Source organism: Oryctolagus cuniculus, chromosome 3 (genome assembly GCF_964237555.1).
Source record: "Oryctolagus cuniculus chromosome 3, mOryCun1.1, whole genome shotgun sequence".
NCBI classification, from domain to species: Eukaryota; Metazoa; Chordata; class Mammalia; order Lagomorpha; family Leporidae; genus Oryctolagus; species Oryctolagus cuniculus.
The window spans coordinates 67932922-67956100 of NC_091434.1; the positions used below are offsets into that span (position 1 = coordinate 67932922).

General features: G+C 44.7%; 1 protein-coding gene across 6 annotated transcripts in view; it reads right to left on the reverse strand.

Moving 5' to 3' along the window:
• The window catches only part of MAP3K20 (mitogen-activated protein kinase kinase kinase 20), a 174857-nt gene that overhangs the window by 65041 nt on the left and 86637 nt on the right, over positions 1-23179 (reverse strand). For all 6 annotated transcript variants that reach the window (XM_008258756.4, XM_008258754.4, XM_051849412.2 and 3 more), the window contains exons 4-8: positions 19856-19957; positions 15681-15746; positions 11704-11732; positions 11451-11588; positions 2848-2934 (exon numbers count right to left, since the gene is read on the reverse strand). In XM_008258756.4, the coding sequence (XP_008256978.1) occupies positions 2848-2934; positions 11451-11588; positions 11704-11732; positions 15681-15746; positions 19856-19957 (422 nt within the window). The remainder of the gene's footprint in view (positions 1-2847; positions 2935-11450; positions 11589-11703; positions 11733-15680; positions 15747-19855; positions 19958-23179) is intronic.

The following is a 23179-nucleotide window of genomic DNA, read 5'->3' on the forward strand; positions in this document are numbered from 1 at the left end:
TCGTTTTTAAAATATAAAAGATGGTTGGGAGATATAAACTAATAAAACAGGTTGTAACTGCAGTCATGCAACTCAATGTTCTCCATGTGTAACTGAAAGTAATGAGTTCTTGTGAAGTGTAATTTTTTAAAAAATGTAACTCCATCTCCTCATTTTCCTAAGAACTGAAATGGGGACAGGCTGAATATGAATGATCATTTCTGTCATCTTTTCTTATTAGGAAACTTTTTAGATACCAGCACTAAGATATCATACCAAGAGATACTTATTTAAAATAATCTGACATGGTCAAATACCAGTTAAATCTAGACCCAGACACTTTATGTAAGGAATTATTTTGGTGTGTTAAAAGTACTTTAAAATAGAATCCAAAGTATTTAAGTCCTGATTACGTAACTGTGAACATTCCTATTGCATTAAAACATTCTGAAATGACCAGATCTTAACACCAGGTTTGCAACATTACTTATAACATAAATGTTTTAGGATAAAAGTTTCATATTTATAATGAACATACTTCCCAGTCAGTGAATCAGGCGTTTTTTTTTTAAAGATCATATTCTTTTTTGCATAATTTTCGATATAACATGTAAAAATTATGTTTAAGTTGTTATCTTCTAAAGTATAGTCAAGAGTTGTGGGTTAGGTTTTATGAAAGTTTCAAGGTGCCTTAAAATAAAACTTGTTCTTTGCTAAGGATTCATAAAAATCGGAAATTATCCTGCCAGAACGTTCTGAAGGGTACGAAGTGGGCTTCCTGGCAGTGGTGAGAGCAAACAGGCACACCTATTCCATAAAAAGGTTTTTGGTGTTGGCTCATTGCTTACTTTGTAAAGATCAGCAGTGCTGTATGAATCTAGTTTTGATTAAGATGGAGTATTAGAAAATGAGTGTTTAAAGATCTCATTTAGGGTTTAGAAACAAAGAGGTCCAGATACAACTTTGAGAAAGGATTCTTCTTCCCATGGATGCACAGAGCAATCCTAGCTGACAAACCCGGCCTGGGAGGGAGGCTCCATCTGAGCGCCCGTGCCAAGCCCCGACTGCGGTTATCCAGGATGGCACCGTCGGGGCGGCCACTGGAGGGATCCACACGATCCTTGGGAATATTTTTGTAAATTTCTGTTGGCCTATCACTACTGCACTTTAACAAGTTAACAAGAAGAGACCACCGCAGTACCTGGCTATGGACACATCCAAAATGCCTTCCTGAGGGTGTGAATGTGCCATCAGTTATTTAAATGGAGACTGGAAAGAATATGGCCTCTGCTATCCTTTGAATAAAATCCAGTTTTAAAATACCAGTTGTTCTGTCTTCTACCTACTGGGGGGTCCTGTTAGCTTTAGAAAGCAAACCTCCCTCCTCGTTTGTCTTGGAACAGTGTAGCTGGGAGAGGTTATATTGAGTGTCCTGCACCAGGGCCAACAAGAGGTCACCAGGTCTCTTCACTGTAAGGCCAGGACCAAACATCTCACCATCTCATGGGCGACAGAAAACAGAATGGAAACACGGGGGCCCTCCTACCGGGAAAGTATCAGTCGCCCTGTGGGTGCGCCCTTATTTAATAGCGCGCCAGGACTGACTCTCAGTCAATTAAACGTGACACAGGAGTAGGGCGCCTTCTTCTGCTCCGTGAAGGGGCAGCTCTCTCCCATCAGGCTCGGCGATCATCAACATTCCACCCATTCCCGAAGCATCGGAGGACAAACCAGCAAGGTGAGGCTGGACTGTGCCATGGAAAGGATGGAACTCTGGTCTCCTGGTCAAGAGCGGCTTTGCACTTAATCCAGCTTGGCCCTGCACTCAGACTGCGGGGAAGATCACTCGAGTTCTTTCAAGGCATAAAAAAGGGAGTACCTTTACCTAGTCATCGTTTTGCAAATTATTTTATAACCTGACGTTGCACTCTTACCCTTTCTGCAGGGCTCGGGCAAGACCCGGAAACAGAGCGGCCTCCCGTTGCAAAGACAACCGCATGCCCCCGCGACGGGCTCCAAGGTCTCCTAATACCTTCAGATGGATGCTTCGTCCTTATGCTGAGAATTTCCATGGCTGTGCGTTTCAGTCACGATTTTAAACCTTTCAAAATGTAGTTGCTCTCTTTGATATGAATGTGCCATGGTCTCTGATGTAGGCTCATAGGTCCAACTAACTGAAAGCCTCAATTTGTGGGAAGAAGAAAAGCGAGGCTGGGGACACAGCACCAACGGTGTTTACGCCACTGAAGTCCTTTTGAAATGGAAAGGCTCTGCATGAAGAAGCGCACAGTTACGCCACTGCCTCGCCAATTCCAGAGAGCAGCTCATCTTCAATGTGGTGCTCAACGTAGGTGGCAAAACTGTCATTTTCCCCTTTTTTGAAACTATTTTTTCTTCTTTTATTTTTGAAATTCTCATCTAAGCGACAGTTTCTTGTACTCTAGTGACTCCTGCTGGGAGAGGTAAGTTGAAGTAGCTGAAGGTCTCTTACAGCTATATCAACTCCCGGCCAGTAAAAAAGACGTCCTAAACGCGGGAGATGGAGTTAAACTGTTCCCCTACCTGGGACGCAATGGCTTCTTTCATCACTAAGAACAAACCCCTAGGTTTTACAATTGAGACTGAGAAACTAGTACAGTACTTGTACAACTTTTGATCTACAGCATCACGACGTGAGGCTGCAACAATTAGATGTAAAGGGCCCATTCATGAGGAATAACATCACTTTGACCCTTTGTGTTAGCTCCTACTGCTAATCTTTCCATAAGCGTGAACTTACTTTCAATTTGAAGAAGATGAAAAAGTCTTTTGCAAAACCCCAATACTGTTTTCTGATCTATGTACCTGAATGGAGAAATGTAGTCTTACCTCGTTTTTTTCCACTACAAGCCAAGCTACTTGTAATCCTTCCAAACCTTTAAAGGGGACCTCCCTTGTTAGCATCTCCCAGAGAACCTGGAACAAAAAGAAAGTGGAATTTTTATTCTTGCACTCTATATTTTTGGTATATTACTGAAAATTTATATAACATTTAATTGTATCCAATTACCAGACACAACCAACGCCATCTGTAGAAACTTGGGAAGAACATTTATATTCATACAGGGTACTACAGATATTATATACTTTCCATGCTTTTTTTAATAACTAAAAAACCTGGTTTAGAAGTTAGAATATCTACAGCCAGACTTTAAAAATTTTATGAAACCAATGGATCTGCATGATAGGGTTTCATGAATTCCTACAAATTTGATTTTGTATTTTGTTACTTCAAACTCTTTGTTCCTTCAATCTCATACATTTCATTTTGAGACAGTAACTGGGAATTCAACAGTATTTTTAATGCTTCAATAACGGTCTGTTGAAAAAAATAAACTGAACTCCAAATCCAAACCACTGGCTAACCTACCTCACCTACGCCCCAAAACGGTAGATGGTTGCAAAACTCTAACATTTAGTTTTTGTGTTTCCAAGAAGTCTCTCCCAAAATGAGTCCGTCTAAGAGGTTCCGTTTCATCCACCTATAATCTAAGACAACATGGTCTAAAACGTAATGAACACCACATCCATGGAGGTTGGTGGTGTTCATGGACATGCGGTCCTTGAGGTCACTCAGTGGGTCCAGTTGATAGATTAGAGCTAGAATGTCCACAGCATTTCCCTACCGCTAGCATGCTGCTGACTCTGGTTGCTCTCTGAACACTGAGTAAGGAAAGTTTGTAGGCTCAGTTACTCTATTAAAACAAACGGACATAAAAAAAAAAATTCAGTCTAACAATACTTTGTAAAGTGCAAAAACAATCCTAACTTTATCATAACAGTAAGAGCCACTACCATTTACTGAATGCTGGTTTAACACCCTCTTTACATCCATATCATGATTAATGTCACTCCTATCTGCGTAGCTGTGCTCCTCAGTTTATAGGTGAGGAAACCAGGGTTTAAGAAACTGAAACTCATCCAAGACACTCCTTTATCAAGTGGCAGGGGAGGGTCAAGCTCTGGACCCCATGTAATTCCAGAGAAGGGAAAGGGGCGGGGCTAGAAGGCCCACACAGAGCGTGCCCTGTGCATGGAGCCACAGCCGGAGTGAGGCGAGAACCCAGCAGTTCAGGGGTGGATCTCCCTTGCTCTAAGGCCTCAATCAGAAGGCAGCTGGAAGACAATGCCCCAGCTCGAGCGAGCCCTAACCCCTGTAACATCGGCCACTGCCCCAGCCAGCGTGCAGCCTTACTCGAGCAACAAAACGTTAAAGGAATTCTGGCTAATACAAAGGCAGGAAAATCAGAAATTGGCAGATGCTGCTCAAGCTGGAGAAAAAACAACAACAACCACCTGAAGCCTCTTTGGGCTTTCAATCAAGTGTGCAAGGTACTTCTTTAGAAGAGCTGCTGAACAACTCTATTTGAGTCACACGAGTGCTTAGGCAGAGGAAAGGGACATGCCAGAGGGGCACAATCTGGCAAACACTGGGCGGAAGGGAAGGGGGGAGCCAGCACAGGTATGCAGTCACCCCCACATGCCATCCACACACAGGGGGGCCCGCGCAGCGACAGGGCTGAGCTGGAAATGGAGCCCCTCCACTTGGTCAATTACCATTCCACAGGGGCTAGGGGTAGCAAGGGAGCCGAAGAGCCGGGAAGAGCATGGCCATGGCATCATGCAGGAGAATGGGAACATGAAACCAGCCTAAGAAAACTCAAAGGCTCCAGACCCCAGCATACTCAGGGGAGCAGCCTTGTGCCTCCTTTTCTCAGTTTGGCCTGCAGGTACAACACACACTGGGTACATACGTGCATGCAGCACTCACGCACACTCTCATACACACACACTCTCTCATACACACACACACTCTGAGTTTTGAAAGGTACAATGTAAAACCAAGAGTTCGGGAAAATGACACCCGGAAAACATTGATACCAGACTTTTATTCCAAAATATTCCACTGAAAAGTGTCCTAAATCGTCTAAGATCTGAGTTATATTTCTCTGAGAGCCCTAACCCTGAGAAAATGGGGCAGTTTCATTTTATCACCACCCTGTGTCTCCAAGGGCCGCACAAGCTGAGGGGTCCCCTGACGGCAGTGGGCAGCCGGGGCGGCGTGCTGAGGCCCATGCGAGCTGGCTGGTTTGCTTCCAGTACAAGCGCATCTCCCGGTTTCTTCCCGGTGATTCTCTGGATTCAGGAATGCATCAAGAAGTAAAGTGGAATGAGACAGGACCAGGGCTGCTTCTGCGCTCGGCTTGTGGCACAAAAGTGGGAACTTGGTGGAGGAAGTCAGTTGGAAGTCTAAAAATACACCGAGGGGCGCCTTCAAACACCAGTTACAAGGGTACAGGCCAACAGGCCAAACATCATCATGACCTTTCACTTTACAAATATTTTCCAACTCGTTTTATATTGCGATGTCTTCACAGCTCAACAGGGCTCACAAGTTTACAGACCAGAAACTTGGATGCGGCTCTACCTGTCCTGCGTCTTCTCTCGCAAACGACAGCCAGCCGTCACCTGTGCCCGCTGCTTCTGACACAGGCTCCCAAACGAGACGGGCAGCCAGCACCTCTTAGGCCCCTCTGTTTTCAAAGCTGGTCTTGGCCAAGAAGCTTCTAAGAAGGTGAGCGCACCCACACTGGCATCAGCACAGCCTTCTTCTTCAAGAGGGGCTCGGCCGCAGGGCTGCGGAAGGCTTGCTCTCTCAGTGAGTTTCTGTTTCTCTCTTCCTCTGTGCGTGACCTACCGAACGCTCCTTCTGGTTCCATCTCTCAACAGGAGTTGTAAGAGGGCAGAACAATCTCCTTTTTCATAAAATGAAAAAAATGCACCTGCCTAGCAAAATCGACCAACTTAGAAGCAAGGATCCCAAGACCCCTTCCTGGCATCTGTAACACGTTTATTCTCAGACAGGACAAGGCAGGCTGGGCTTGACACATGTCAAGAGGCAGAAGGGTTCATGAAGCTGGGGAGGGCGAGTATCCTGGGTGCTAGGGGGCCAGCACTGTGGCACAGCTGGTTAGGTTGCCACCCACAACACAGGCATCCCATATGAGCACCGGAGTCCTGGCTGCTCCACTTCCGATCCAGCTCCTTGCTATTGTGCCTAGGAAAGCAGCAGGAAATGGCCCCAGTCTTTAGGCCTCTGCACCCATGTGGGACACCAGGATGGGGTTCTAGGCTCCTGGCTTTGGCCTGGCCCAGTGCCAGTCTTTGTAGTCATCTGGGGAGCTGTCTTACTCCCTTTCTCCTTCCCTCTCTCTAACTCTACCTTTCAAATAAATAAATCTTACCAAAAAATATGGGGGTGGGGGTGGGAGGAAGGAGTACTAGTGGATAAGGGGATAAATTCTTACAGCAAACTTGAAAAAATATCCCAGAAAAACAGAAGGCAAACACACACTGCATTTCTGGGGGGTGGGTTTAAATAAGGCAACTCTCCTGAGTGGTCTTACTGAACCGTGTGTGACTGCTGAGCGCAGGGGAGGGTTTCAATGAGCAGAACAGACTCTTAATGAACCAGGGGTGTTTTACACAAATGCTGCCCCCACTGATGAGCCAGTCCTGGCTACTCACCTATTTTTGTGAGGACATCAAAAATTCTCAATAAACACATTGCTTCCTGAGATAGGCATCATTTTCAAAGTTTATGGCTCAGATTTCAAAAAAACACAATCCCCAGTTAATTACTGTCCTCCTGCTCTTGTAAGTGACAGACACTTTGAAGATATCATGCTTATTTCATTAAAACAAAATTGTGGGGCTGCGCTGTGGTGTAGTGGCTAAGCCACCACCTGCAGTGCCAGCATCCCATATGGGCACTGGTTCATGTCCTGGCTGCTCCTCTTCTGATCCAGCTCTCTGCTATGGCCTGGGAAAGCAGTAGAAGATGGCCCAAGTCCTTGGGCCCCTGCACCCACGTGGGAGACCCAGAAGAAGCTCCTGGCTCCTGGCTTTGGATCTGCTTAGCTCCAGCCTTTGCAGCCATTAGGGAGTGAACCAACGGATGGAAGACCTCTCTCCATCTCTTCCCCTCTCTCTCTGTAACTCTACCTCTCAAATAAAATAAATTGAAAAAAAATTGTGATCACTCCAACAATAAGGCTCTAGAACGCCTGCTGTGCTTTCCCATTCACTGGTCGTGCTTATGCAGAACAGAGCAGAAGGGGTCGTTTCAGACACAATCGTGAGTTCCTGTTTGGGATGAGATGGCCCAGTGCAGGCGGAGTGAGCGGCAGGCGAGCCTGTCTCGCGCAGACGGTTGGATGGCAGGGGCTGTGTCAGAGCAGAGGTGCAGGAGAATCGCTCCGTCTCCACCAGTCGGGGAAGACTCTAGCACCAACACAGCCCTGGAGGCCTAAGCCCGGGCTCCGAGGAGCGGCATGCGGTGTGTGAGCAAACAGCAGCAGTGGCAACACGGGGCAGCCGGCAGCGCGCGTGGCTCAGCGATGGGCTCACTTGTTAAGCGTCTGTGAAATCTCCTCCAAGTCAAAGACAAGCAGATCAAGCAAAGGTAGGGTCCTCCACCACGTGGACAGAGGGGATCACGCTGAGCCCTGCCACTCCAGTGTCCCACCTGCTCGCACTTATCTGCGGAAGCTAAAGCGCCAACGTCAGAGAAGCAGAGAGGAGAGCAGTGGTCACGAGCGCTGGGATCAGGGCACAGGGGAGGAGCGCTCCCAGGCGCAGGGGTGTGGCTGGCAGGAGGCCTAACTTCTCACGGTCTACAGCTCAGGAGCAGAATATTCTAAAGTGGCTGCCAGGCGGGACTCTAGGTGAAAGTGTCTGAAGTGACGGACCCTTCCCATTAACCTGACCTGATCATGACACATTACGTGCGTGAGTTAGATGCCACTCTGCGGCCCATAATATGTACAATTACCGTGTGGCAACACAAATTTTAAACAGTCACTTGAGTGCAGAAGTCTGTCATAAAAGAAACAGAATGTTTGCAGCTCCCGACAGGTTAACTCGAACCCCATTTAAGGAAAGGGTCAATGGGGCTGGCACTGTGGCGTAACGGGTAAAGCCGCCGCCTGCAGTGCTGGCACCCAATATGGCACTGGTTCAAGTCCTAGCTGCTCCTCTTCCAGTCCAGCTCTCTGCTGTGGCCTGGAAAAGCAGTAGAAGATGGCCCAAGTCCTTGGGCCCATGCACCCGTGTAGAAGACCCAGAAGATGCTCCTGGCTCCTGGCTTCGGATCGGCGCAGCTCCGGCCGTTGCGGCCACCTGGGGGGTGAAACAGTGGACAGAAGACCTCTCCCTCTCTCTCTGCCTCTCAGTAGCTCTGCCTTTCAAATAAATAAATCCTTAAAAAAAAAAAAAAAAAGGAAAAAGGAAAAGGAAAAGGTCAGTGGGAATGGGGCTTCCAAAAGGCCCAGGACAGGACCCCACGCCGTACAAGCAGAAGTCGCCCGCCAGCACCGTGTGCGGTTATACGGAGGGGCCTCTGCTCGCGGGGACTGTACAAGGATTTCCTCACACTCTAGCTAAGGAAAAGCACTGCACGCCAGAGTCCTTGGCAATGAGAAGGATTCTGAAAAAAGGTGGTATGAAGTTTGCTTTTACCAGTGAAATAATACTCAGATGTCTTCTAACTCATTCAATCGTGCAAAAAAATTGTAGAAACCATGAGCATCTAAACACATTCTCCTGCACACACGTGCAGAAAGGAGGGGGCGCCTGGCCTGGGGCTGGGTCACCACGAGTGCCGAGGGAGGGACCCACGTGCTCCTGAACTCCAGGGTCTGCTGCACAACACAGGGTATAGTTGCCATGTTTAAAGACTGGGAATCAGAGACTGTGTGCAGCCTTCAAGGCCAAGCCCAAGTACTCTCTGGCCCTCTACAAAGAAAACGTTGGCTCCTGTGCTACTGGACAAAACCAGATACTGGTGCCAGCGAGCCAGCTAAGGTAAATGCTGATTCACTTCACACTGGTGTCTAGCTCAGTGCCCAACTCAGTGAAGCAACCTGACTTCACAGGAGAAAACAGCCTCACACAAAATCTTAACTGTAACCAATCACCCATGTTCAGAAAGCCCAACAGATGGAGGTGTGGTCAGAACACAGTTCCTGCTGACGTGGAAGATCAGTTTTAGAATCTGGTCTCCTCTGCAACTTGGGTTTTGTTTCCTTTTTTTTTTTCCCTATGCCTATAACTCATATAAATGTGTTAGAGGTAGATACAATAACAGGTATGAGTATGTTATTATTATTATTATTTCCATTTTACTTGAAAATCAGAAGGGGAGAAAGAGAGGGAGAGGGGGAGAGAGAGAAAGAGAGAGAGAGACAGCAACATATGCTCCATTTGCTAGTTTACTCTCCAAATGCCCTCAACAGCCAGGGCTGGGCCAGGCCAAAGCCAGGAGCCTAGGACTACATTTCAGTCATCACCCACTGCTTACATGAGCACAAAGTTGCACAGAAGCACGGCAGCCAGGACTGCAATCAGGCACCCTGATATAGGATGTGGGAGTCCCCGGCAGTGACTTATCCATGTGCCAAACACCCAGCCCCGTTTCCCTCTTTTAATGGAAATTATCTGATCACTGCCTGTTACAGTTTGCAGTCTTCATTCTTAGAAATAATCAGAATTAAGGGAAATTGAATATGTGGCCTGATGTTACTCATGTCCTCTAACCTTTAAAATTTGTATATTTAGTAAAAAATATGTATTTCATTTTCAAAATAAATTTCTATTTATTTGAAAGGCAAAGAGAGAGCGAAATCTTCCATGTGCTGGTTGACTCCACAAAAGCCTGCCATGGGCAGGTCTGGGCCAGACTGAAGTCAGCAGTGCAGAACTGAATCTGGGTCTTCTATGTGGGTGCGAGAGACCAGAACGTGAGCCAACCACCTGCTGCCTCTCAGTGTGCATATCAGCAGGGAGCTGGATCAGAAGCAGAGTAGCCGGAAGTTGAACCAGGCTCCCTGATAAAAAATTACTTAACCACTGTGCCAGATGCTTGCCCCATGTCATCCTGAAATCTTTTCCAATAGCCAACAGAATTCATCTCTATTATATTAATTTGGTGTGCATAGGATGTGTTATGACTTGCAAAGAGCTAGCCAACTGAAACCATCCCAAAGCTTAAGCAACGAAGCCAGCAGTAAATACCTAGAGACTGATAAAAGAAGAAAAAGGAATGTGTTGGGCAGTGTTGATCTCCTCGTTGCCATCAGCCACCACCCTCGGTCGGAACACACAGACACTCAGGAGGAAGAGGCAAGCTACTTGGGCCCAAATTAGTCTGCTTCTTTTCCTATCATTATGAAAATGTCCTTTTAAGACAAGGTCGTATAAATAGAGAGGTGGTATAATTAGGAGATGAGACAGAAAGACAGGAATTCAATACTATCTTGAACTTTTTAAAGGCTGTCTATATAGTTTAGGGAAAACACTTGCCCTCAAAAAAAAAAAAAAAAAAAAAAAAAAAAGGGCAACTAGGGAGAGGTGTTTGACCTAGTGACTAAGACACTAGCTAAGATGCCTGCTTCCTATTTCAGAGTGTTTGGGTTCAACACAGTTCCAGCTTCTTCCCAGCTCAGACCTGGGAGGCAGCAGATGACGGTTCAAATAATTGGGTTCTTGTCTCCCACCAGTGGAGACCTTGACTGAGTTCTACGCTCCCAGCTATGGCCTTGGTCCAGGCCATTGTGGGCATTTGGGGGAAGAACCAAATGTTGTCTCTCAAACAAATATTTTTTTAAGGCAAAAAATGAATTCCTTCATCCAGCAAAAAACTGTCCCAACCCTTCCTTCTCTCTCTGATAACACAGGGGTAACTTATCACTCCAGAATGATTCATCTTCATATTCCTCCAGAAGTTAATGTTCTTGACTCATTCCTCCCTGCAGTATCTACTCCTTGAGCACTCCACCCCACCTCCCATTATTCTACTCTTCTATGTTGCTCTGTCACCACCCTCATGTCATACCCTAGATCCACACTGCTACTATCGAAGTGTCACCTGCTAAGTACGTTTTCTTTTGTACTTTTAAAAACTCACTAATCACCTAAAGAGTTGATACTCAAGTTTCCTGCTAATGAGGACACTTGGCAGAACTACTGGTGATTTTATACTATCTGAGCAACCCATGACCATGAAGTCCTGTTCCAAAAGACCCCCATTTCCACTGAGTTACACAGACACTCTAGTCATCTCTCCACTCAGTGCACAAGCATTCTCTACAGGACGGCATCTGGCCCAGCACTATTTCAGGTTCCAGCTAATTGGGTTTCTCAAAGTGAGGTTTCTTCTCAATTCAGAATAAAAGAACTCAGATGCAAAAAGTAACCAAAGTACACATCTTGGACATTTTAAAGTATTCTTCCTGGACCACTCTTCCAGACGTCTCATCTGAAAGAGCAGACCTATCTCAAAGGAAATGGTGCCAAAATATGGGACCTCTCCTCTCCTTGCTGCCTGGCTTTTGAATTTCTTTGAGCAAAGAAGGAATGAGACATGAACTCACCACACCATAAGAATATGTGTCACAAGTTTCCGACACGGGGAGACTCTGGATAACTTCTGGAGCCATCCAGGGGAAAGTTCCAACCAAGGACATGTGTGTTGTATGGTTATGGAACCGGGAGGCACCGAAATCACAGATCTGCGAAAACAGGAACCAACATCAACTTCCCATTTATTGTCCGAAACAGAATCATCAATCACAAAAACCTACATGCGAAATTAACAATTAAAAAAATTAAAGGAAATAATCCTACCTTTAGTACTCCATCAGCGGCTATCACAACTAAAAAAAAAGAAGGAATAAATTATAATAATCATCTAGTTTGTCTGAATTGCCTTATGCTAAATATTTATAAACTTCCATGCCTATTTTTGATATGGTATTTATGAAAGATAAAACCAGGCTGGCGGTGCAGCTCACTAGGCTAATCCTCCACCTACGGCGCCAGCACACCGGGTTCTAGTCCCGGTTGGGGCGCCAGATTCTGTCCCGGTTGCTCCTCTTCCAGTCCAGCTCTCTACTGTGGCCTGGGAGTGCAGTGGAGGATGGCCCAAGTGCTTGGGCCCTGCACCCACATGGGAGGCCAGGAGGAAGCACCTGGCTCCTGGCTTCGGATCGGCGCAGCATGCCAGCCACAATGCGCCAGCCGTAGTAGCCACTTGGGGGGTGAACCAATGGAAAAAGGAAGACCTTTCTCTCTGTCTCTCTCTCTCTCTCACTGTCTAACTCTGCCTGTTAAAAAAAAAAAAAAAAAAAGATAAAACCAAACATTTTAAACTGCATTGAGGATTTTGCAAAAGGCAACAGACATTAAAACAGAAACTTAATTTCATGAAGTGGTGATTAAAAAGGCTTTCAAGACACATATTTAATCCGAATGCAGTTCTGCTGAGTGAAAAAGGCACAAATGAGTGGAGTTAGGAGAGCCAGATTGTACCTGGGTTCTGCCAGTAGACTGGCAGTGTGATACTTAGGAACTCATAACATCGTTACTTCAAAGTATATAGAGCTTTTCCCCCTAACTGAAGAGTAATTTCTGTAAAGGCAGCAATAATATTCGTTCATTCATTCAATCATTCACACATTCATTCATTGAGCAGTATTTGCTGAGCACCTAGTGTGGGGAAGACAATGCACCATGTTCTGGAACAGCAAAGTGAGCAAAACCGACACTGTCTGTGCTCTCATGGGGTTTACAGGCAAATCAGAGACAAGTCAACAAGTATGTACAATAGGTGGGAAAAATTCGCTGATGAAACAGAATTACAGAACCAAAGAAGAAGTATATCTAAGTCTGTGGTGGTCAGATAAGTTTCCTAGAAGAAACGTTTGTGCTAAGACCTGAAAAACCCAGGAGTCAACTAGACAGAGCAGAGCTGCAGAGGGAAGTCTGGGGTTTCCTAGGCCGAAGAGAGAACCGAAGCAAAAACTCAGGGGCACAGGAAAGGCGCTGAGCTTCTGGAAGGCGGGAACCAGTTCTAGAAGAGTCTTTGGGAAAAAAGGAAAGCTAGCAAAACCTGAGCATGAAGGCAACGAGCCCACGTGCAGAGGGCAGACTGCACCAGAGAAGAGCACACACGCTGCTGTGGTCAAGAGAGATGAGGATGCCTGCACCGAGACTGGGCAAAGGACAGGAGAGAGGCCGGGACCCTGACACACTCGGGACACAGGCTCAAGGAGGCTTGAGGAACAGCTGGGGCTGGAGCAGGAGGAGGAGCCAGGGAGAAATCAGAGTGGGGGGCAGCTCAGCTTCATGGTCAGAGCAGGAGTGCTGCATTCACACTGTAATCCCCTTCCAGTCAATTTCTGGCGCGGGCGACTGGTACTGTCGCTCACTGAGGAAGGAAGAGGGGGAGGCAGGCAGGGAGAAGATGGAGAGATCCGTTGGAAGACATTACAGGTCAGGGTCATACAAAATACCTATGTGAATCTAATCAGCAGACAGATATATACTTTTGAAGCTGGGATCTGTTTGCATCTGTTAATATGGGGCTTTTAAGGAATGGGAGAAAAGCGCTCAGGAGAGGTGATCAAGGGCAGATCCCTGCAGAACCACCTGTGGTGTTTCCCTGCCAAGGCTCCACAGTGCCTTGAACATGGCACATACATGATCAGGGCCTCACCGCTGCTACTAATGATTTGGATATGTGGGGAAAATAATCTTTGCATGACCTAATATATAGAAATAGCCTCAGCGGAAATATGATACCATGAATAAGCCTCTTGTATACTTTCATGAATAATGATGTAAATATTTTATCATATTCAGTTATTTTTGAAAATCTCTACTGCCTTTTTCTCATATAACACATTTTAAAAAAACCTAACATTATGAGAACATGTAACAGAAAATGAAAGTCTTATTCCTTCTTTGAGGTTAAAAAAAGTTGCTAGAAGTTAGGTCTATATTCTTTCTTTTTTTGTTTTTATTTTATTTTTTTAATTAATTTTTTTCAACTTTTTTTTTGAAAATAAGCCCCCCAAATTACCCTTCTCATCTCTAACTTGTCTGTTTTTTTTTTTTTTTTAATTTGACAGACAGTTAGAGAGACAGAGAGAAAGGTCTTCCTTCCATTGGTTCACCCCCAAAATGGCCGCTACAGCCGGAGCTACGCCAATCTGAAGCCAGGAGCCAGGTGCTTCTCCTGGTCTCCCATGCGGGTGCAGGGCCCAAGGACCTGGGCCATCCTCCACTGCCCTCTCAGGCCACAGTAGAGAGCTGGCCTGGAAAAGGAGCAACCGGAACTAGAACCCAGCACCCATATGGGATGCCAGCGCCACAGGCAAAGGATTAACCAAGTAAGCCAAGGTGCCGGCCCGGGTCTATATCCTTTCAAGGTTACTGTACATTCCCATCAAGTAAATACACAAATTACAATTTTGAAAAACAAGACTTTTCCATTGTTACAAATTCTTCATAAGGATTGCGTGGAAAAATCCAGAATTAAGGTAATTATACTTCACTCATGGAAGATTTAGGCTATACTGATGTCAAATAAGTTGCTTAAAGTGAAATTCTGAGCATGAACAAAAAATTTACAGAGTTGTGAAACTCGGTTATTCTCTACTAGATTTTAGATGACCTCCCAATGATGTTCTGCGCGTCAGCTATAAATCACAAGTGTTCAGTTCCACGAAGCTTGTGTCTAATACAGCCAAAGGACATGTGACAATGCCCGAGAGGACAGGAACTGCAGCTGCAGTCCAGTAGCGGGTTGGGCGGGCACTCGAACTCTGCCTGCCGATGGCTGGCGGCTGCCACGCATCCCTCACCCCACCCCATCTCTTGCCAAAAGCACACACAAACTAAGCAGGGGCTGGTCCCTGAGCCCCTGCCTCCGCTTGCCATCGCTACTCATCCTAGGCACCACACTGTGCGTCTGAGTCTATAATCATTTTACTGCCATAATCTAAAGATTTTCAAAAAATAAATAGTCCCCTTCTTTCTCTCTGAGATTTTTTTTTTTTTAAAGAAAGCAGCAAACCATGATGTTTACTTTAGCTGGTTCTGCTGAAGCTCAACACTTCTAGGGCCTTCCTCTGATCACTTCAGAATGATGTAATGGAAGAAGCTGTCTGTTACCATTCCTACTTGAAGGTAAGGCCTAATCTTGCAAGCTACTTTAAAATGCACACTCTCCAAATCATAAAACAGGGGCCACATCATAAACTTCAGAAAGCACAGAGGAAGAGAAGCAAGAAAAAGCAAGTCTTTAAAGCGCTTCCAAACCCCCAAACACGCTGATCCCTTTCAGGCGCTACTCCAGGTAAGATGGGCATGACCCACATAAAAAGTTGACGTGATCGCATTCAGAAGGAACACGAACAAAACTCAAAATCACCAGGACACAGAACCAGCTAAAAATAGAAGACAAAGAGTACACGACGCCACACTTTAACCCAGCAGATGTCTCTCTTAGAAAATAATCCTAGGGTACAAACTAGGGATGGGCTGAGGAGTTTGGGTGAAAGGAATCAGGCCCACCATTTCTTATATTGGGAAAAAAATGCCAAGCATCTCAATGTCTGTGCTGTGTTCCCACAGGTGGATACTGCGTGGCTTCTTCACAGGAGACAGAGCATGTTGGTATTTACTGGTGGTGGGGAGACTGTCACGGTATCAGCACTGAGTCCGTCCGTCACAGAAGGCGGGAGAAGCGCGGTGCCCACTTCTGTTCCCAGGTGCAGAACCGTGTATACAGGCAAAGTGAAAACACATGACCACATTACCGTTTCTTGACTTGAGGTCTCTGTGAATCACCTTGACCGGTGCCTCCATGTGTAAATAGTGCATTCCTTTCAGACAAGAAGGAGAAAAGGCCTATTAATATTTTCAACATTACATCAGTGTTGGTCTTCGTATTTCTTTGCAAATAATTCAATAGCAGAAACTATATCCACACATTCTATCCTTCCACGATGGATCAAACAAGATGGCTACATTAGTAACATTCGTATGTTAAGCAAAATTTGTGTGGCTTAATCCCTTGGAGGTTGGAACTTGTAATAACGTCAGCTTTTGCAAGATGTAGTAAGGACACCGTAATTTTCCAGGGTCTGAAGGACAGAAAATAGCACAGTCAGCACTGGAGAGTCTGTGACTAAGGTATTCCACCACCAAACCACCTGCCAGGCCACCCTGCCCTGAACAGGCTGTGCAGTCTGCAGCTGGCCCCATTCGCTCAGGGCCTCTCTCGGGGAGAGCTGGGAGTGAGGGTGGGGCACACTGCTTGGTAACAGATCTTCAGATAGGAAAACCTGCAGTAGCTACAACACATTTATTCTTTTCACAAAGATAAATCTTTGAGATCATCCATATTTATACACACTTGAAAATTCTGTCCGGTATCTTTATAATAGACATTGTTACTTCAGTAAACTGGGTAGACAGAAAGTAAGGAGAATTTTATTATTTTGAATAGAAATGGAAACTTTGAAAGATACATTTCATGGTAACTTAGTAGTATTTGACTCTTTCTGATCTACTCCCTTAGAATAAAGAAAAAGAACATTTTCTATTGAAATCTTTCCTCTCCCTTTATTTCTCAAAATAGCCTCCCTCCTCAAATCAAACAGGCTCCTTTTTATTAGTGAACTGTTACTTGAAAATAATTTAATAATTAGGCTTCAGCTTTTTAAAAGTATATAGAACATTTCAATTTTATAAAGGTTAATTTGATAATCTATTATTCTTCCACTATTCTGATTACTACATATTGAAGAATCACAAAAGAACAAAGAAAATAAGAAAAAGTTTAAGTTCTTGCATAAAACGCTATGACTTGAAGAGTCAAATGAACAAAAGTGTTAGTAATTTAAGCGATCTTAAACAAGATGTAATTGGGATTTCCTTTCTAATATGAAGTTTTACATATTTCAAACTAAAAATTCAATATCTACAGAGTGCATAGCATTTAATAGTCTCCAGGACTGAACCTCATAGTTTCTCTTCACTTGCACTGGAATCAAATTCCTGGAGAACTTTTCAGGGAGACTCTGTACGATTCCTACTGGATGTAGAACTGGACAGTTTCTATACTTCCTAACAAAGATTTCACAAAACAAGACCCAAGGACATAAGCTTTAAACATAGGTACCTTTCTTCTGAGTGGCAGATCATATAGTAAACACTTAAGCAATAGTGTACATAAACAGTAACAATCACAACTACATAAAACTTTGTAAGTCTTGTATAATTCTGCCTTATTTTTATCGCCAGCAATTAAGAAGGCAGAGAAGTATTTTCATCAGGTTTAACATTCAAGGTTTTCTAAGTTAAGATCTGACAGGTGTCACTGAGAAGACTTTTGAACCAATGATGACAATTTTGAGACTGGGTCCAGGTTTGTCTGCTTCAGCCACCCCTTTGACACATTACTGACCGACTTGCACAACTGCAGATACATTCTCATTCCTCTTTCCATCCAGAAGGAAGAGAATCTTTTTTTTTTTTTTTTTGGTGTGTGTGAGAAGATACTCTCTCAACAAGAATGAGGTTGAGCAATGCCTATTTCAAAACTGCATGAATCAATTCTTATTTTGACATGAGGTATTCATTCTTCGATTTCTCAACATATTGCTTCAGTGGCTTCACTCATGACCCAACTGAAAGATACAGAGCTGAATATGAAACAGAATCAACAGAAATCAAGCCTGCCTACCTAGTCTCTAAGTTCTACATGCAGCTTTCTCAGAGAGGGCTGATGTCATTCCTAAAGCATGGCCTTTCCTTTTTCCAGGCCACCTTAAAGCACTTTTCAGCGCTAAGCAATTGCTTGTGACAAACTCCAAGTCTCATCCCTGCCCCACTCTCCTCACTTGGGGCCTAGCTTGTCAGCACTTGCCCTGCTGATCAATTTACCCGCCAGGCAAAAGGGATTTTATCACTTTGTAGTTTTGGACACTGCCACAGGGCCCACCCCATGTTCAGGACAGCAACAGAATTCCTTTCCCTCTCTCCCTTCCCTTCTGTGGCAGAGTGCCAGCGCTCTTGAGGAACCCAGAGATGCGCTGCTCCGGAGCCGAGACACTCACTGCTCACAGAGGACACGCGGGCTGGGGAGCAGGGACTGAAGTCAGTTGGTTGGTTGCTCTCTATCCATCCTGAGCGCCATTAAGCACTGGCATGGGTGTCACTGGCTGAGCACCCTAAATGCAAATGTCTGTAAGGTGAAGGGCCACAAGCCAGGGTCTGCTTGTGTGTGCCCCAACGGTTGCGTCCTGCATTCCCACTGGGAACAGCACACCACCTTGCTTATGAACAGGGGGCCTCTATGTGTTCTAGTGACATGCACAGAAGTGACCACCAAGCTGTCACAGGAAACACCTTGAAGAACGTGACAGTTTAAGGCTTATGCACAGTGCCTGATGCAGGGACACATAGTTAAGTTAGATAACACAGCCGAAGCTTTAAGTACATCATATAGCACATTATTTTTATAAGGCTATGAATTATTGTTCAGAAGCAGCATCTACCATGATACTTTAAAACCTTTTTTTCCTCCTTTTTTTTTTTTTTTTTTTTTTTACTGCTCCTATCTGAAGAATTTGGCAAGTGTTAAAAGAGATAAAATAATTCCCCAAAGGAAAGATGATTAGTTTTGAAAGTTGCTGTGTAGCTTTAGAGTGAAAGCAAAGTCTCGGCTTCTCTCCTTAACTGAGTGCTGGGTAACACTGTATTTACTTTACAGAGAGAACTTCATAGAGAAGGGAGTAGTCAAATGCAAAAGAGTTCATTGTCCCAGTAAAATCTGGACCCACTGGCTTTCTAGGGGTTGCTAGAATACAAATGTAACCATCAGTGTTCATTATTTAGATAAAGTTGTTTCCAAAGCAACTCTGACAGCTATAAATAAAACTCAGAAATATTCAGTTGGGGAAATGGAAAAAAATGGAAAAAAAAAAATAAATGGAATTTGAATTGCTTTAGAAAACATTAGTTTATGTAGGCATTTAAGAGGGAAAAAGAACTGGGCACGTTGCTTAGGGATTTTGTGCATTAAAAATATTTAATTTACGGCTGGCGCCCCGGCTCAATAGGCTAATCCTCCGCCTTGCGGCGCCGGCACACCGGGTTCTAGTCCCGGTCAGGGCACCAGATTCTGTCCCGGCTGCCCCTCTTCCAGGCCAGCTCTCTGCTATGGCCCAGGAGTGCAGTAGAGGATGGCCCAAGTCCTTGGGCCCTGCACCTGCATAGGAGACCAGGAGAAGCACCTGGCTCCTGGCTTCAGATCAGCGCAATGCGCCGGCCGCAGCACACTGGCCGCGGCGGCCATTGGAGGGTGAACCAATGGCAAAGGAAGACCTTTCTCTCTGTCTCTCTCTCTCTCTCACTGTCCACTCTGCCTGTCAAAAAAAAAAAAATTTAATTTCCAAGGGTGATGTCCAGGTTTACTTAAATACAAAGCAAAATCAGAACTGCTTTAACATTGCAGGACAAAGAAAATGGGCTTTGAAAGTGGTTGTTATTTTTAGCTTATTATGATGTACACAAAATGGGTTGAAATAATCTTATAATAAATCATGTTTTCTGCAGGCTTACAGAACGACCAGACTTACCAATTTTCCATTTAACATATCAGGCTAGGTGACCAATTATATTGTCACAAAATATGGCAAAAAATTTATCCTGGAGTTTACTAATTTTTGTAAGTCTGGATTTTAGGGACAGAAATAACACAAAGAAAAGGGAAGATGGGAAAGGAATCTAGGAGTGGAAAGGCAATGACTTAAAATACTATTTGGACAGCGAGTTGCAGAATTCTTACTACTTTTGGTCTGAAAAATGAAAGGCATATAAAGACACAGAATATAAATCTTCCTGACCTAAGTCCCTAAGTCAGCATGGAAGAATTTTCTGACCTAAGTCCCCACCCATTCTGTAGGAACACAGCACGCACTCTTACCTTTGGCTACATCAGTGGCCCAGGTCATGATGTGATCCATGTCCATCTCTTCACTTTTGTTGCTGTTGATGTAATCATAGAGAGACCCCAGAGAAGCATATTCTATTTCCAAAGGAAACACAAGCATACAATTAAACTCAAGGTACACTTCAGAAATAAGACTTTATACTTTCATTGGGAAACTACATTAAAAAATTCAACCAAAACCAGAAAAGCATATAAAAAGTTGTTGCATGCTGTGGTTTCTAAGAGTTACTATCATGTTACTAATATGTTACTAACATGTTACTACCTGTCTGTCAAAGACCATTAACGGAGACTGACCAGCAAACTTCAGCCCCACCCCAGAAGCCATTTAGCTGGAACTGAGAAGCAGAGGTGCTGGGAGAATGTCTCCAAAACAAAGTCATGCTAAGTGTGTCAACAGGAGCATCTTCAAAAAGTCATGCTACGGTTTGAAAAGGATTTGGCTCTAGAACTTATACAGCCATGTAAACCACAAGGTTGTTAAGTCAATGGTACCAAGAGCATCCAAACAATCCAACTTTGAGTTTTAGGAAGAGGGCCTTGGAAGATAGTACTTATTTTTTTCTTTTTTTTAACAGACAGAGTGGACAGTGAGAGAGAGAGAGAGAGAGAGAGAGAAAGGTCTTCCTTTTGCCGTTGGTTCACCCTCCAGTGGCCGCCGCAGCCGGCACACCGCACCTATCCGAAGGCAGGAGCCAGGAGCCAGGTGCTTCTCCTGGTCTCCCATGGGGTGCAGGACCCAAGCACTTGGGCCATCCTCCACTGCACTCCCTGGCCACAGCAGAGAGCTGGCCTGGAAGAGGGGCAACTGGGACAGAATCCGGTGTCCCAACCAGGACTAGAACCCGGTGTGCAGGCACCGCAAGGCGGAGGATTAGCCTATTGAGCCACGGCGCCGGCTGGAAGATAGTACTTATGAGAGGGTTGGCTGTAGAATCAACATGGCCTCATAAAATTTATTAACTACAAATACAAAATTTAAAGAGTTTTAGTAATTTCATACAAGTAGGCAACCACACCACAATGTAGTTTTAGAACCTTTCCTTCACTCTAGACAGCCCCTGATGCCAGTTTCCAGTCAGTCACCACTCTCACCGGAGTCCTAACACCAACCCGCTTTGGTGCCTTTTTTGGATATTTCATATGAACAAAGTAATACAAAGTGTGCTCCTTGTGCCTGACTGCATTCCCCGGCATAATGTTTCCAAGGTTCCTCTGTGCTGTAGCAGGGAGCCGTGCCATCATCCTCCGGTATTCACCAGGTAACGGATCCAGGGCCCCCACCCCCCCCAGATTTCAGAATCTGTATATGTTCAAGTCCCTTCTACTAAATGGCACAGTATTTGCATATAACCTACTCACACCCTCCTGTGTATTTTAAACCATCCCCAGAGTACTTATATTATCTAATACAATGTAAACACTATGTAATTACTTGGTATGCTACACTGTTTAGGAAATAATGACAAGGAAAAAAGTCTGCACATACTCAGTAGAGATGTATTTTTTTAAAAAAAGATTTTATAATTTGAGAGGTGGAGTTATAAACAGTGAGAGGAAGAGACAGAGAAAGGTCTTCCACACACTATTTTACTCCCCAAATGGTCACTATGGCTGGAGCTGAGCTGATCCAAAGCCAGGAGCCAGGAGCTTCCTCTGGGTCTCCCACGTAGGTGCAGGGGCCCAAGTGCTTGGGCCAACTTCTATTGCTTCCCCAGGGCATAGCAGAGAGCTGGATTGGAAGAGGAGCAGCCAGGACTAGAACTGGCATCCATATGAGATGGTGGCCCTGTGGGCAGAGGATTAACCTACTGCGCCACAGCAGTGCCCCCAGAGACGCATCTTTTTAAAACTTCTGAACCATGTTCGGCTGAATCCATGGATCTGCAACCTGTGGATATGAGTGGCTGACTGTGCTTCATGCTTTCTGTTGCTGAGCACTATTCCAGTGTATGGCTAATTCTATATTTGGCTTATTCATTCACCAGCTGGCAGATATTTGTATATTATAAATAATGTGGCTATCAACATTTGTGTATGTGGCTGTGTGTGATTATATTCATTTCCCTTGGGTAGATTGTGGGAGTGGAATGGTAGAGTCATTTGTTAAGTGTATGTTTAATTTTTATTTAAAAAAATATTTGCATTTTAGAGAGAGAATGAGAGGGAGGGAGGGAGAGAGATACAGAGATCTTCCATCTACTGGTTCACTTCCCAAATGCCTGCAACACCTAGGGCTGGACCAGGCTAAAGCCAAAGTCTAGAACTCAATCTACATCTTCCACATGTATGGCAGGGACACAAATACTTCAGCCATCATCTGTTGCCTTCCAGGGTGAACACAGCAGGAAGCTAGAATCGGAAATGGATCCAGGACTTGAGCTTACACACAGTGGTATGGATGAGGGTGTCTCAAATGACATCTTACTTGCTGCATCAAGTGCCTGCTCATACCTACACTTAACTTTTTTTTAAGATTTTATTTATTTATTTAAGAGGTAGAGTTACAGACAGTGAGGGAGAGAGACAGAATGAAAGGTCTTCCTTCCGTTGGTTCACTCCCCAAATGGCTGCAACAGCCAGAGCTGCGCGGATCTGAAGCCAGGAGCCAGGAGCTTTTTCTGGGTCTCCCATGCAGGTGCAGGGGCCCAAGGACTTGGGCCATCTTCTACTGCTTTCCCAGGCCATAGCAGAGACCCGGATTGGAAGAGGGGCAGTGGGACTAGAACCAGCGTCCACATGGGATGCTTGGTACCACAGGCACCAGCCCCAACACTTAACTTTTAAAGAAACTATCAAACGGTTTTCCAAAGGGATTTTACCAATGTTTATTCTCACCGCCAGTGCTCTGCATCCTCGTCAACACGTGGTGCTGCCAGACTTTTTATTATGATTGTTTTACTTATTATAATGTCAGTAGTATGTCATGGCAATTGTAATTTGCCTTCCCCAAGCACATGATGAAGCTGAGCATCTGTATGGCCTATTACACCCTTGTTTCTATATATTCTTAAGCAAAGTACCTATTCTAATTTGTGGTTCACTTTCAAATGGGTTATCTCATTGAGTGCTAAGAATTCTTTATTTTGATATGTCCTTTATTAGATATATGATTTGCAAATAATTTCTCCCAGTCTGGCTCTCCTCTTTTCATTATCTCAAGAGTGTCTTTTAAAGAGCAGAAATCATTAATTTTTATGAATTCCAATTTATCAATTTTTTTAATGGCTTGTACTTTTGGTGTCATATCTAAGAACTCTCCGCCTAACTAAAAGGCATGATTTCATCCTGTTTTTC